Here is a 15,920-nt window from a genome sequence, read left to right as displayed (position 1 = left end):
TCAAGGAGTCCTGTACTCCGAGGTCTCTTTGTTCAGCAACACTCCCTAGGACCTTACCATTAAGCGTATAAGTCCTTCAGACTCCAGGCACAAGTTCCCCCCACTATCCCTGATCGACCCTACCCTCTGTCTGATCATTTTCTTATTCCTCATGTAAGTGTAGGATGCCTTTGAGTTTTCCCTAATCTTTCCCACCAAGATTTTGTTGTGCTCCCCCCAGCTCTCCTCAGTCCATTTTTGAGTTCTTTCCTGGCTACCCTGTAATCCTCTAAAGCTGTGCTAGATCCTTGCTTCTTCACCCTTAAGTAAACTGCCTTCTTCCTCTTGATGAGAAGTTCCTCTTCTCACCATCCAAGGCTCCTTCACCTTACCATTCCTTGCCTGTCTCAGTGGGATAAAATTATCCAACACTCGCAACAAGTGCTCCTTAAACACCCTCCACATTTCTGTTGTGCATTTCCCGTAGAACAATTGTTCCCAATTTATACTCCTGTCAAATAGCAGTATAATTTCCCCTCTCCCAATTAAATACCTTCCTATATTGTCTCCACAGATGCTGCAAGATGATGCATCTTAATATTGTTGTAATGGCCATGTTAAAACTTAAGAGAGTAGTTACAGACCTGCATTTCTAAATCTCAAGCTGAATGTAGTGCCTGTCATATCATGGTCACTCTTGCCCAGAGAATCCTTTCGTATGTGGTCTTCAATAAATTCTGTCTCCTACACATTACTAGGTCCAAAATAACCAATTTCCTAATCGGTTCCAGACATTTGTTCGAGAAAGTTGATTCGAATGCACTCTATGAGCTTGTCCGATAGACTACCTTTACCAATTTGATTTGTTCAATCAGTGTGAATATTTAAATTACCCTTGATTCGTTTGTTAGCTTCCTTGCAAGTCTCCCATTATTTCTTCCGTTGTACTTTGTTCTCCAGTGTAGTTGCTGTTCAGGGACCAATAAGTTATTCTCACCAATACCTTCTTTCTCACATTGCCAGCATATGGGACAATGCTTGCGTATTCCAATGTTTGAATAGTAACTTGGTACAGAGCTTGAGTATAGCTGAAGGTAGCAACATGCTATGGAAACTTTTCAGTGTTGCACTCAGCAGGACAGAAACTCAAGAATATCAAATCTCAAAAGAAATAACAATTCATACTGAATGAGAAATGCAGTATAATTGATTGGCAAGTCAATTCTGATTGACAAGATTTTGCCATGGATAATGCAATATGCAACAGTGACCCCAAAGCTTTAAGCATGTGCAAATTGGAATAATAATCTTGTGTTTAGTAATGCAACTGAAGCTTGTCCTTGGGTGGTTGTGGGGTATGCAGGGCAGGATATCCAGTACAGAAACATATTTAACGTTTTTTTATTATTGATTCATGGGATATAGATGTCACTGTCTGGGCCAGCATTTATTTCCCATCTCTTATGCCCTTTCAGAAGGTTTGGTGAGATGCTTTCTTGAACCACTGCATTTTTTAGGCCACGTTTTGACTGTAAATTGGCAATCACAATTCAAGCGTCACAGAAAATAATAAATCTCTTGACTTGAAACTTGAAATGTTACCAGAGGCATTTGTGGGTTGGGGGAAACTCAAATCCTTGAAGCTCAAATCTGAAGGGAGTTGGTTAAGGGTATGCCTGAAATGAACTCTGCTTAGAATTATCTGGTTGCCACAGAAAAAGGAATATGCAAGTCGTTATTGAGATTAACTGTAATAGATAAGGAAAAAATTAATGCCAGGGATACATCCTGAATGCAATTGCATTCTCTGGGATGATAGTTGTACTGTCAACAAACAATCACTCCATTCAACTGCTTACTGATTTTTGGTGCAATGTTGATCATGTTAACTGTTTAGCTTTTCCCTCATACACAAAGCTGCCCATGTCTGTGAAGAGAACAATCCAACTTCCATGGAAACTTTCAGTGATATGGCTGACTTAGCTGGAAACATATAATCTGAATAACATAATCACACAAAAGCCATTCCATGTTGCTAAACCTTTGATCATGTCCTGCAGCATCACTGATCCTTTATCTAGGTATTGTCTCTCAGATTATGGAGCATTCAATTACTGTATTACCTCCTTTCACAGGGCCCACAGTGTTGGAGGTGTTCAACACACTACTGCGACATCTTCGCCTCAGCATTGACTATGAACTCACTGGCAAGTATGATTCAACCACCAATGTCAGTAACCAGATCATTAAAGAGCACGAGGAAAGGATTTTTCAGGAAGCTGTTATCAAGACCATTGGTAAGTGAACAACATCCCCTTGCTTTAACCTACTTAGCCTCTTATTCAGTCTCAGCAATTACACTTTCTGCATTGAACAAGAGAAGGGGCACATGACACTGTTAAGTACAATTATTTCCTAAGAATTCCTAGCTTCCTAGAGTGGGATGTAGACAAGTTTGTAAGGTTTATCAATGCAATCTGTGCTAAATTGGTGGTTAACTCAATTGGCCAGAAGGCTGCTTTGTGATGCAGAGTGATGCCAATAGCATGGGTTCAATTCCTGCACTGAGGTTACCATGAAGGACTCTAATTGTGCCCTTACCTGGGACACGGTGACCCTCAGGAGTTGATTGCGAGAAAAGCCCAATGGTCTGGTAAGGCTATGGCAACTTTCCATAGAACTATGCAGCACAGGAACTGGCCCTTCAGCCTATAGTTTTGTGCCGAACATGATGCCAAATGAAAGTAATCCCTTCTGCCTGCTCTTTGTCCATATTGCTCCATTCCTAGCGTTTTCATGTGCTTATCTAAAAGTCCCTGAAATGCCCTTCCCGTATCTGCCTCCACAAAGACACTGGAAATACATTCCAGGCTCCTATCACTCTATGTAAAAAAACCTGCCCCTCATGTCTCCTTTAAACTTTACCTCTCTTACCTTAAATACATGTTCCCTAGTGTTAGACATTTCAACTCTGGGAAGAAGATTCTGACTGTCAGCCCTACCTATTGCATCTCATAATTTTATAAACTGCCATCAAATCTCCCCAAAGCCCCTGCCACTCAAAAGAAAACATCCTGCAGTTTTCTGACCTTTCCTTAAAGTTCGTACCCTTTAATCCAGGTAGCATCCTGGTATACCTCTTCTGCACTCTCTCCAAAGCCTCCACGTTCCTCCTGTAATGTGGTGACCAGAATTGAACACACTACTCTAACTCTGGCCTAACCAAAGTCTTATAAAGCTGTAACATGACATTCTAACTCTTGTTTCCCCTCTTATTCCCCTCCCAATAAAAGTAAGCATATCATATGCATTCGTTACCAACCTAACTACTTGCTGTAGACTTGAACCCCAAAGTCCTTCTGTACATCATTGCTGTTCAGAGTCCTGCTTAACATTTGATCTGCAAAAGTGCAGTACCTCACATTTATCCAAATTAAACTCCATCTTCCATTTCTCCGCAGCACAGTGGCTCAGTGGTTAGCACTGCTGCCTCACAGCATCAGAGACCCGGCTTTGATTCCCGCCTTGGGTGACAGTCTGTGTGGAATTTGCACATTATCCCCGTTCTGCATGGGTTTGTTCTAGTTTCCTCCCACAATCCAAAAATGTGCAGGTCAGATGAATTGGCCATGCTAAATTGCCCATAGTGTTAGATGCATTAGTCAGAGGTAAATGTAGGGTAGAGGAATGAGTCTGGGTGGGTTACTGTTTGGAGGGTTGGTGTGGACTTGTTGGGCCAAAGGGCCTGTTTCCATACTGTAGGGAATCTAATTTCTGCAACTCTATCTTTTGACAATCTTCTACAATATCCACAACTCCACCGATTTTGATATCGTCTGCAAACTTACTAATTTTCATATAAGTCATTATATATATATATATATATATATATATATAAAGTCATTTTATAAACAAACAACAGCGATCCCAATACGGATCCCTGCGGAATGTCACTAGGCACAGACTTCCAACCTTAAAATCACCCTCCCACCTCTACCCTGTGTCTTCTTTGAGCAAGCCAATTCTGAATCCACATGGCCAAGTCACTGTGGATCCCATGTATCTTAATCTTCTGAATGAGCCTACCATGAGGGACCTTATCGAAAGCCTTACTAACATCCATATTGACAACATCCACTGCTTTACCCTCATCAATCATCTTTGTCAACTCCTTGAAAAATTCAATCAAATTAGTAAGACATGACCTCCCCTGCACAAAGCCATGCTGATTGTCCCCAGTTACACTATGGTATTCCAAATGTGTGTAAATCCTATCCCTAAGAATTCTTTCCAATTTACCTTTTATATGTGTGAAATATTTTCTCTTTCATGCAGTTATATTGGCAGCTATCTGACCCATTGACCAGTCCAACTCCAGCACCTTCAGCTTTTTTAACAATTTCCTTACCTCAGTCATAAGACCAGAAATAGGAAGTTTGCTGATGAGAATCTCTCAGTTACTGAAACAATCTGAGTCTAAATGGAGGCAGACTCAGACATGATTGAGCTGAAAAGTCATATGGCATTCAAGTGCCAGGCAATGACCTTCTTCAATAAGAGGGAATATAACCATCTGCCCTTGATGTTCAGTGGTATTTCCATTGCTGAATCTCCCACTACCAACATGCTGGGTGTCACCAGAGTGTGAACCGGACCAACCTCGAAAATACAGTAGCTACAAGACTATGATAGAGTCTAAGAACTCTTCAACAAGTAAATTGCTTCCTGTTACCCCAAAGCCTTCCTACCTTCATTAAAAAGGCACAGATCAGGAGTGTGATCAAATATTATTCATTGCCTGGATGAGTGCAGCTCTGCCAACATCCAAGAAGAGTGACAACATTCAGCTCACTTGATAGGCACCCTATTCACCACCTCTGTCCTCTACCAGTGGCAGCAGTGTGTACTACCTACAAGATGAGATCATAATAATACCACAAGAAAGAGGAACAGGATTAGGCCTACTCTGCCAATAGGACATTCCTCACATCGATTTTCCTGTGTTCTCCCTTTAACCTTTCATTCCCTTTAATCCTTCGACAAGATTCTATCTCTCTCAGCCTTAAGAATATGATAGAACTCTGCCCCCACAGCTGTCTGTGGCAAGGAGTTCCAAAGACTCAAACCCTTTGTGAGAAGAAATTATCCTTCATCTCATTTAAAATTGATATCCCTTTATTTTGATAATATGCCCTCTGGTCCTAGACATTTCCTTCAACATTTAACCTGTCAAGCATCTTAAGAATTCTATATATTTCAATGAGGTCACCTCTCATTCTTCTAAACTCAGTTAGTTGAGTCCCAACCTGTTTAGCCTTTGCTCATAAGCCATACCAGTGATCATCCAAGTGAACCTCCTCTGAACTGTCTCCAATGAATTGCTCACAGTACTCCAGATGTGGTCTCACTAGGTCTTGGTATAGTTGCAATAAGACCTACCTACTCTGATACTCCAACTCCTTTGAAATAATATTCAATTAGTTTTCCTGTGCTAGCTTTCTGTGTTTTGTGCACAATTGTGTCCAAATCCCTTCGTATTCCAGTTTTCTGAAGTTTTTCTCCATTTAAATTACATTATTCTTTCGTTTTCCCTTCCAAAATTATTTACCCACTTTTTGCTCATTTACACTTACTTGTTTGGCATAAATTTTCCAAAACTCCTTGAACACAGGATTATTCCCAGGGGACTGAATGATTGTAAATGTAATGCTGTTGCTTAAGAAAGGGCCAAAGGATAACCGAGGAAACTACAGACTTATCGGCTTGGCATCAATATTGGGAAAACCGATGGAGGTCATTATACAGGATAAGATAAATATACACTTAGAGAAAATAAGTTAATAATAGACAGTCCATATGGCTTTGTCAAAGGCAGGTCATGTCTGACAAATTTATTTGTGTTCTTTGACAAGGTGATGGAGGAAATGGAGAAGGGTAGTGCTGTGGATGTTGTGTATTTGAACTTTCAGAAAGCTTTTTATACTATGTCACATGGCAGATTGGTTAGAAAATTTGAAATGTTTGGTATTAATGGATCCTTTGGTAGGAAACAGAGCAAAGATGGGTCGAAAGTGATGATCTTCGTTGGATTTTTGTTGGAACCGTTGCTTGTTCTGATTTCTATAAACCATTTAGAGATTGGTGTTGAGGGCAAAATCTCAAAATTGCTGATGATACTAAGCGAGGGAGAAGAGTGAATTGTGAGGATGATGCTGAGTGATTTCAGAGTGACAATGACAAGTTGGTCAAATGGGCAGACACCTGGCAGATGAATGAAGAGAAATGTGAGGTAATGCATTTTGGGAGGAGAAACATGGAGAGATAATACAGGCTCAACTTTGTGGGGAGTACAGAAGCAAAAGGACCTCAGAGTTCAAGTGCATAATTCTCTGAAGGTGACCAGGCAAGTTGAAGCAGTTGTTAAGACTTATAGAATCCTTGGATTTATAAATAGAGGCATAGCGTACAAAAGCAAGCAAGTGATGCCACACCTTTGCAATGATTGGTGAGATCACATTTGGAGTGTTGTGTTCAGTTCTGGGCACATTATTTTAAGAAAAGATGTTAAAGCCCTGGAGAGGATACAAGGAGATTTACTAGAATGATACAAAGATTGAAGGGTTTTAAATTTAAGGAAAAATTTGAGAGTTTGAGCTTGTTCTGCTTTTTGCAGGAAAGATTAAGAAGTGTCGTTACTAAGGTGTTCAAAATTATGGACAATCTTGACAGAGTAAAGAAGGATATTCAGTTTCCATGAACTGGCATGTCAGTAACTAGGGGTCACAATTTCAAGATTGTCAGTAAGAGAGCTATGAATGAGATGAAGATAAACTTCATTACTCAGAAAGTTGTCAGAATTTGGAGTGCGTTGCCTGAGAGAGTAATGGAAATGGTTTCCATTGGACTTTTCTGAAAACAGCTGGATGAATATTTTGGAAATGTTTTGTTTAGAGGGCTATGGAGATGGGGTGAAGAACGGAACTAGCTGGGTAGCTCTTTTGAGAGTCAGGACAGATACAATGGGTCAAATAGCTTTTCTTCTGTAAAACTGTATGATTCTATGATTCTACCTAACCTATCAATATCTCTCTGTATACTGTTGTATCCCTTCCACATCCTGCCTCTCCACCTAATTTTGTGTTGTCTGCAAATTTGGCTTCAATACATTCAACTTCTTCCTCCAAATTATTGCAGGAAGAAGGTTCCTTAGGTAGCACTTTCCAAACTCATAATCGCTATGATATGAAGGTCAAGGGCAGCAGATATATGAGAACAACACTACCTGCACACTTTCCACCGAGCAACTCACCTTTCTGACTCACAGATATATCACTGTTCCTTCACTGTCACTGGGTCAATATCCTGGAACTCCCTTCCTAAAAGTACTAAAAGTACACTCCATCAATATCACTACCATGTTGGCCAGGATAATTAGGGATGGACAGTAAATGCTCATACAGCCTACAATACCCACATCCAAATCAGATCCCTGAGTGAAATCTGACTTACCTGGCTCTCATTTAGTTTCTTTTAACTGTGAAGGTCAGTTACAGAACATATTCATAATAGTCTGTCATCGTACTTTTAATACAAGAAAAATTATTAAACAAGGAAGAAATGAACAGGATTACACAATATAGAACATATAACATAGAAAAGTACAGCACAGAACAGGCCCTTAGACCCACGATGTTTGCCAAGACTTAATCCTAATGTAAAATATAGTAACTTAACCTACGCACCCCTCAACTCACATCTATCCATGTGCATGTCCAGCAGTCGCTTAAATGTCCCCAGTGACTTCGTTTCCACCACCTCAGCTGGCAACGCATTCCATGCATTCACAACTCTCTGCATAAAGAACCTACTTCTGATGTCTCCTTTACACCTTCCTCCTAATATCTTCAAAGTATGACTTCTTGTGCCAGTCACTCCTGCCCTGGGGAAAAGTCTCTGGCTATTGACTCTATCTATTCCACTCATTATTTTGTACACCTTGATCAAGTCTCCTCTCTTCCTCCTTCTCTCCGGAGAGAAAAGTCTGAGCTTATTCAACCTTTCTTCATAAGGCAAGCCCTCCAGTCCAGGCAGCGTCCTGGTAAACCTTCTTTGCACCCTCTCCAAAGCCTCTGTAACTTTCCTTTGTAGGGTGACCAGAACTGGACACAATATTCCAAGTGTGGTCTCACCAGGAACTTGTAGAGCTGCAGCAAAACCTCGCGGCTCTTAAACTCGATACTCCTGTTAATGAAAGCCAAAACACCATATGCTTTCTTAACAACCCAATCCACTTGGGTAGCAACTTTGAGTGATCTATGTACTTGAACACCAAGGTTCCTCTATTCCTCCACACTGCCAAGAATCCTGTCTTTAATCCTATATTCAGCATTCGAGTTCGACCTTCCAAAATGCATCACTTGGCATTTATCCAGGTTGAACTCCATCTGCCATTTCTCAGCCCAGCGCTGCATCCTATCTATGTCATGCTGCAGCCTGCAATAGCCCTCAATACTATCAACGGCACCTCCAACCTTTGTGTCATCGGCAAATTTACTAACCCACTGCTCAACCTCCTCATTCAAGTCATTTATAAAAACTACAAAGAGCAGAGGCCCAAGAACGAGCCCTGCGGGACCCCACTCAACACTGACCTCCAGGCAGAATACTTCCCATCTACAACCATTCTCTGCCTTCTGTCAGCCAGCCAATTCTGAATCCAGACAGCCAAATCTCCCTGTATCCCATACTTCCTGACTTTATGAATGAGCCTGCCATGGGGAACCTTATCAAATGCCTTGCTGAAGTCCATATACACCACTCGGCAAAATGATTGGAAACACTGCATTACAATCATTAAGGAGGATTCAGATTTGTAATATTCCTTTTATCTCAGCAACATTCTTCCAAATACCAACATCTCCAGTGATGTATTACCACTATCTCCACACCAGGGCTTCTTGCTCAGGCTGGCACAGCTACACATGTACTCCTGCCAAAGATGTTTTGCACATTCGCTGTTTTTACCTGCATTTGTATTTCACCTTCAGAGACTAAAATAAACTAAGCTATCACTTTTAGAGTCATACATATAGTCATACAGCACGGAATCAGACCCTTTGGTCCAACCAGTCCATGCCAACCATAATCCCAACCCACATGCACCAGTTCCTCTGGAGGTTTATTCCTCACGCAAACCCTGTATGTGTAAAAACGTTGCCCCTCATGCCTTTTTTAAATCTTTCTCCTCTCACCTTAAAAATATGCCCTCTAGTCTTGAAATCACCCACTTTTGGGAAAAGACATCTGCCATTCAGCTTATGTATGCCCCTCATGATTTTAAAATCCTCTATAAGGTCACCCCTCAACCTCCTCCGCTCCAGTGAAAAAGTTCCCAGCTTATCCAGCCTCTCCTGAAAACACAAACCTTCCATTCTTGGCAACATCCTGCTAAATACTTTCTTAACCCTCTCCAGCTTAATACTATCTTTTACCCTGCTTAAGAGGGTAACCAGTACTCCACAAGATGCCTCACCAATATCCTGTACAACCTCAACAAGACTTCTCAACTTCTATACTCAAAAGCCTCATCAATGAAGGCAAGTGTGCTAAATGCACCGTCTAATTGTGATGCAAACTTCAAAGAACTCTGAGGACTCTCTGTTGCTAAATCTTTACACCTGCCTTCAGTCAGAGAAATGAAAGAAACTTAAAAACATATGCAGTAGGAACAGGATTAGACTGTTTGGCATCTTGAGGCCGATCTGCCATTCAATACAAACAAGGCCAATTTTTTGTCACAAATTAATGTACTCAGCTGCTCCATATGCTTCTTGATTCTCTGAGCAACCAAACATTTAACTCTCCCAATTTTGAAGATACTCAATGTAGAAGCATCCACAGTTCAGGAAAAACAGACTCTCAGTGTCTACCCTGTTGATTCCTTTCATCATTACTTCTGTTTTTTTGTCCTCAGATATTGCTTGTCCTGCTTAAGTTTCTAGCATTTTCTGTTCTTAGTTCCATTCTGAATTATGTATGTATGTTTCAATACGATAAATTCATATTCTTCTAAACTACAGATAATATGGGCCCATTTTTCTCATCCAGTCTCATGGCAAAAACCACTCCAGTTCCCCTTTGCTATTCACCTGCTATGAATGTAGATTCTTCATTAGTATGGATAGCAAAGTTTCGCACAGTATAGAACATGGAACAGAGAACCGTACACCACAGGAATGGGTCCTGTACATCAGAGTAAATACATCTACATAGAAAGGGAGGCAAGTGAGGAAGGGGGGGGGTGGCATTTTGCTGCTGACAGTGCACTGTGTCTTGCTAACAGTGCGCTGTGACTTGCTGACAGTGTGCTTTGACTTGCTGACATTGTGCTGTGACTTGCTGACAGTGCACTGTGACTTGCTGATAGTGTGCTGTGACCTGCTGACAGTGTGCGGTGACTTGCTGACAGTGTGCTGTGTCTTGTTGACAGTGCGCTGTGTCTTGCTGACAGTGTGCTGTGTCTTGCTGACAGTGCGCTGCGTCTTGCTGACAGTGTGCTGTGTCTTGCTGACAGTGTGCTGTGTCTTGCTGACAGTGTGCTGTGTCTTGCTGACAGTGCGCTGTGACTTGCTGACAGTGTGCTGTGTCTTGCTGACAGTGCGCTGTATCTTGCTGACAGTGTGCTGTGTCTTGCTAACAGTGCGCTGTATCTTGCTGACAGTGTGCTGTGTCTTGCTGACAGTGCGCTGTGTCTTGCTGACAGTGCGCTGTGACTTGCTGACAGTGTGCTGTGTCTTGCTGACAGTGCGCTCTGTCTTGCTGACAGTGCGCTCTGTCTTGCTGACAGTGCGCTGTGTCTTGCTGACAATTCGCTGTGTCTTGCTGACAGTGCGCTGTGACTTGCAGACAGTGTGCTGTGTCTTGCGGACAGTGCGCTCTGTCTTGCTGACTGTGCGCTGTGTCTTGCTGACAGTGCGCTGTATCTTGCTGACAGTGTGCTGTGTCTTGCTAACAGTGCGCTGTATCTTGCTGACAGTGTGCTGTGTCTTGCTGACAGTGCGCTGTGTCTTGCTGACAGTGTGCTGTGTCTTGCTGACAGTGCGCTGTATCTTGCTGACAGTGTGCTGTGTCTTGCTGACAGTGCGCTGTATCTTGCTGACAGTGTGCTGTGTCTTGCTAACAGTGCGCTGTATCTTGCTGACAGTGTGCTGTGTCTTGCTGACAGTGCGCTGTATCTTGCTGACAGTGTGCTGTGTCTTGCTAACAGTGCGCTGTATCTTGCTGACAGTGCGCTGTGTCTTGCTAACAGTGCGCTGTATCTTGCTGACAGTGCGCTCTGTCTTGCTGACTGTGCGCTGTGTCTTGCTGACAGTGCGCTGTGACTTGCAGACAGTGTGCTGTGTCATGCTGACAGTGCGCTCTGTCTTGCTGACAGTGCGCTGTGACTTGCAGACAGTGTGCTGTGTCTTGCGGACAGTGCGCTCTGTCATGCTGACAGTGCGCTCTGTCTTGCTGACAGTGCGCTGTGACTTGCTGACATTGTGCTGTGACTTGCTGACAGTGCGCTGTGACTTGCTGACAGTGTGCTGTGTCTTGCTGACAGTGCGCTGTGACTTGCTGACATTGTGCTGTGACTTGCTGACAGTGCGCTGTGATTTGCTGACATTGTGCTGTGACTTGCTGACAGTGTGCTGTGACTTGCTGACATTGTGCTGTGTCTTGCTGACAATGCGCTGTGTCTTGCTGACATTGTGCTGTGACCTGCTGACAGTGCGCTGTGACTTGCTGACAGTGTGCTGTGTCTTGCTGACAGTGTGCTGTGTCTTGCTGACAGTGCGCTGTGACTTGCTGAAAGTGTGCTGTGTCTTGTTGACAGTGCGCTGTGACTTGCTGACAGTGTGCTGTGTCTTGCTGACAGTGTGCTGTGACTTGCTGACAGTGTGCTGTGTCTTGCTGGCAGTGCTCTGTGTCTTGCTGACAGTGCGCTGTGACTTGCTGACATTGTGCTGTGACTTGCTGACAGTGTGTTGTGACTTGCTGGCAGTGTGCTGTGTCTTGCTGGCAGTGCTCTGTGACTTGCTGACAGTGCGCTGTGACTTGCTGACATTGTGCTGTGACTTGCTGACAGCGTGTTTTGACTTGCTGACAGTGCGCTGTGTCTTGCTGACAGTGTGTTGTGACTTGCTGATGGTGTGCTGTGACATGCTGACAGTGCACTATGACTTGCTGACAGTGCGCTGTGACCTGCTGACAGTGCACTATGACTTGCTGACAGTGCACTGTGACTTGCTGACGGTGTGCTGTGACTTGCTGATGGTGTGCTGTGACATGCTGACAGTGTGTTGTGACTTGCTGACAGTGCGCTGTGTCTTCCTGACAGTGCGCTGTGTCTTCCTGACAGTGCGCTGTGACTTGCTGACATTGTGCTGTGACTTGCTGACAGTGTGTTGTGACTTGCTGACAGTGCTCTGTGTCTTGCTGACTGTGCGCTGTGTCTTGCTGACAGTGCGCTGTGACTTGCTGACAGTGTGTTGTGACTTGCTGACAGTGAACTGTGTCTTGCTGACTGTGCGCTGTGTCTTGCTGACAGTGCGCTGTGACTTGCTGACAGTGTGTTGTGACTTGCTGACAGTGCGCTGTGTCTTGCTGACAGTGTGTTGTGACTTGCTGACAGTGAGCAGTGACTTCCTGACAGTGTGTTGTGACTTGCTGACAGTGCGCTGTGACCTGCTGACAGTGTGCTGTGACCTGCTGACAGTGCACTGTGACATGCTGACAGTGTGCTGTGACTTGCTGACAGTGCACTGTGACATGCTGACAGTGTGTTGTGACTTGCTGACAGTGCACTGTGACCTGCTGACAGTGCGTTGTGACTTGCTGACAGTGCACTATGACTTGCTGACAGTGCGCTGTGTCTTGCTGACGGTGTGCTGTGACTTGCTGACTGTGGGCTGTGTCTTGCTGACAGTGCGCTGTGTCTTGCTGACAGTGCGCTGTGTCTTGCTGACTGCGCTGTGTCTTGCTGACAGTGCGCAGTGACTTGCTGACGGTGCGCTGTGTCTTGCTGACAGTGCGCTGTGTCTTGCTGACGGTGCACTGTGACATGCTGACAGTGTGTTGTGACTTGCTGACAGTGCGTTGTGACTTGCTGACAGTGCACTATGACTTGTTGACAGTGCACTGTGACTTGCTGACAGTGTGCTGTGACTTGCTGATGGTGTGCTGTGACTTGCTGACAGTGCGCTGTGTCTTGCTGACAGTGCGCTGTGTCTTGCTGACAGTGCGCTGTGTCTTCCTGACAGTGCGCTGTGTCTTCCTGACAGTGCGCTGTGACTTGCTGACATTGTGCTGTGACTTGCTGACAGTGTGTTGTGACTTGCTGACTGTGCGCTGTGTCTTGCTGACAGTGTGTTGTGACTTGCTGACAGTGAGCTGTGACTTGCTGACAGTGTGTTGTGACTTGCTGACAGTGCGCTGTGTCTTGCTGACAGTGTGTTGTGACTTGCTGACAGTGAGCAGTGACTTCCTGACAGTGTGTTGTGACTTGCTGACAGTGCGCTGTGACCTGCTGACAGTGTGCTGTGACCTGCTGACAGTGCACTGTGACATGCTGACAGTGTGCTGTGTCTTGCTGACAGTGCACTGTGACATGCTGACAGTGTGTTGTGACTTGCTGACAGTGCACTGTGACCTGCTGACAGTGTGCTGTGACTTGCTGACAGTGCGCTGTGTCTTGCTGACAGTGCGCTGTGTCTTGCTGACGGTGTGCTGTGTCTTGCTGACAGTGCGCTGTGTCTTGCGGACAGTGCGCTGTGTCTTGCTGACAGTGCGCTGTGTCTTGCGGACAGTGCGCTCTGTCATGCTGACAGTGCGCTCTGTCTTGCTGACAGTGCGCTGTGACTTGCTGACTGTGCGCTGTGTCTTGCTGACAGTGCGCTGTGTCTTGCTGACAGTGCGCTGTGTCTTGCGGACAGTGCGCTCTGTCATGCTGACAGTGCGCTCTGTCTTGCTGACAGTGCGCTGTGACTTGCTGACATTGTGCTGTGACTTGCTGACAGTGCGCTGTGACTTGCTGACAGTGTGCTGTGTCTTGCTGACAGTGCGCTGTGACTTGCTGACATTGTGCTGTGACTTGCTGACAGTGCGCTGTGATTTGCTGACATTGTGCTGTGACTTGCTGACAGTGTGCTGTGACTTGCTGACATTGTGCTGTGACTTGCTGACAGTGCGCTGTGATTTGCTGACAGTGCTCTGTGACTTGCTGACAGTGCGCTGTGACTTGCTGACATTGTGCTGTGACCTGCTGACAGTGCGCTGTGACTTGCTGACAGTGTGCTGTGTCTTGCTGACAGTGTGCTGTGTCTTGCTGACAGTGCGCTGTGACTTGCTGACAGTGTGCTGTGTCTTGTTGACAGTGCGCTGTGACTTGCTGACAGTGTGCTGTGTCTTGCTGACAGTGTGCTGTGACTTGCTGACAGTGTGCTGTGTCTTGCTGGCAGTGCTCTGTGTCTTGCTGACAGTGCGCTGTGACTTGCTGACATTGTGCTGTGACTTGCTGACAGTGTGTTGTGACTTGCTGGCAGTGCGCTGTGTCTTGCTGGCAGTGCTCTGTGACTTGCTGACAGTGCGCTGTGACTTGCTGACATTGTGCTGTGACTTGCTGACAGTGTGTTGTGACTTGCTGGCAGTGCGCTGTGTCTTGCTGACAGTGCGCTGTGACTTGCTGACATTGTGCTGTGACTTGCTGACAGTGTGTTGTGACTTGCTGACAGTGCGCTGTGTCTTGCTGACAGTGTGTTGTGACTTGCTGATGGTGTGCTGTGACATGCTGACAGTGCACTATGACTTGCTGACAGTGCGCTGTGACCTGCTGACAGTGCACTATGACTTGCTGACAGTGCACTGTGACTTGCTGACGGTGTGCTGTGACTTGCTGATGGTGTGCTGTGACATGCTGACAGTGTGTTGTGACTTGCTGACAGTGCGCTGTGTCTTCCTGACAGTGCGCTGTGTCTTCCTGACAGTGCGCTGTGACTTGCTGACATTGTGCTGTGACTTGCTGACAGTGTGTTGTGACTTGCTGACAGTGCTCTGTGTCTTCCTGACAGTGTGTTGTGACTTGCTGACAGTGAACTGTGTCTTGCTGACTGTGCGCTGTGTCTTGCTGACAGTGCGCTGTGACTTGCTGACAGTGTGTTGTGACTTGCTGACAGTGCGCTGTGTCTTGCTGACAGTGTGTTGTGACTTGCTGACAGTGAGCAGTGACTTCCTGACAGTGTGTTGTGACTTGCTGACAGTGCGCTGTGACCTGCTGACAGTGTGCTGTGACCTGCTGACAGTGCACTGTGACATGCTGACAGTGTGCTGTGACTTGCTGACAGTGCACTGTGACATGCTGACAGTGTGTTGTGACTTGCTGACAGTGCACTGTGACCTGCTGACAGTGCGTTGTGACTTGCTGACAGTGCACTATGACTTGCTGACAGTGCGCTGTGTCTTGCTGACAGTGCGCTGTGTCTTGCTGACGGTGTGCTGTGACTTGCTGACTGTGCGCTGTGTCTTGCTGACAGTGCGCTGTGTCTTGCTGACTGCGCTGTGTCTTGCTGACAGTGCGCAGTGACTTGCTGACGGTGCGCTGTGTCTTGCTGACAGTGCGCTGTGTCTTGCTGACGGTGCACTGTGACATGCTGACAGTGTGTTGTGACTTGCTGACAGTGCGTTGTGACTTGCTGACAGTGCACTATGACTTGCTGACAGTGCACTGTGACTTGCTGACAGTGTGCTGTGACTTGCTGATGGTGTGCTGTGACTTGCTGACAGTGCGCTGTGCCTTGCTGACAGTGCGCTGTGTCTTGCTGACAGTGCGCTGTGTCTTCCTGACAGTGCGCTGTGACTTGCTGACATTGTGCTGTGACTTGCTGACAGTGTGTTGTGACTTGCTG

General features: G+C 45.4%; 1 protein-coding gene across 3 annotated transcripts in view; it reads left to right on the top strand.

Moving 5' to 3' along the window:
- Positions 1–15,920, top strand: part of LOC122553146 (protein EFR3 homolog B-like) — a 211,183-nt gene that overhangs the window by 78,425 nt on the left and 116,838 nt on the right. For all 3 annotated transcript variants that reach the window (XM_087991014.1, XM_087991015.1, XM_087991017.1), the window contains exon 10: positions 2,115–2,276. In XM_087991014.1, coding sequence (XP_087847140.1) covers positions 2,115–2,276 — 162 coding nt within the window. The remainder of the gene's footprint in view (positions 1–2,114; positions 2,277–15,920) is intronic.

Source organism: Chiloscyllium plagiosum, unplaced genomic scaffold (assembly GCF_037043375.1).
Source record: "Chiloscyllium plagiosum isolate Xiang-an unplaced genomic scaffold, Cpla_swu_hap1 HiC_scaffold_10, whole genome shotgun sequence".
NCBI lineage: Eukaryota > Metazoa > Chordata > Chondrichthyes > Orectolobiformes > Hemiscylliidae > Chiloscyllium > Chiloscyllium plagiosum.
This window is presented reverse-complemented; position numbering and strand designations above follow the sequence as displayed.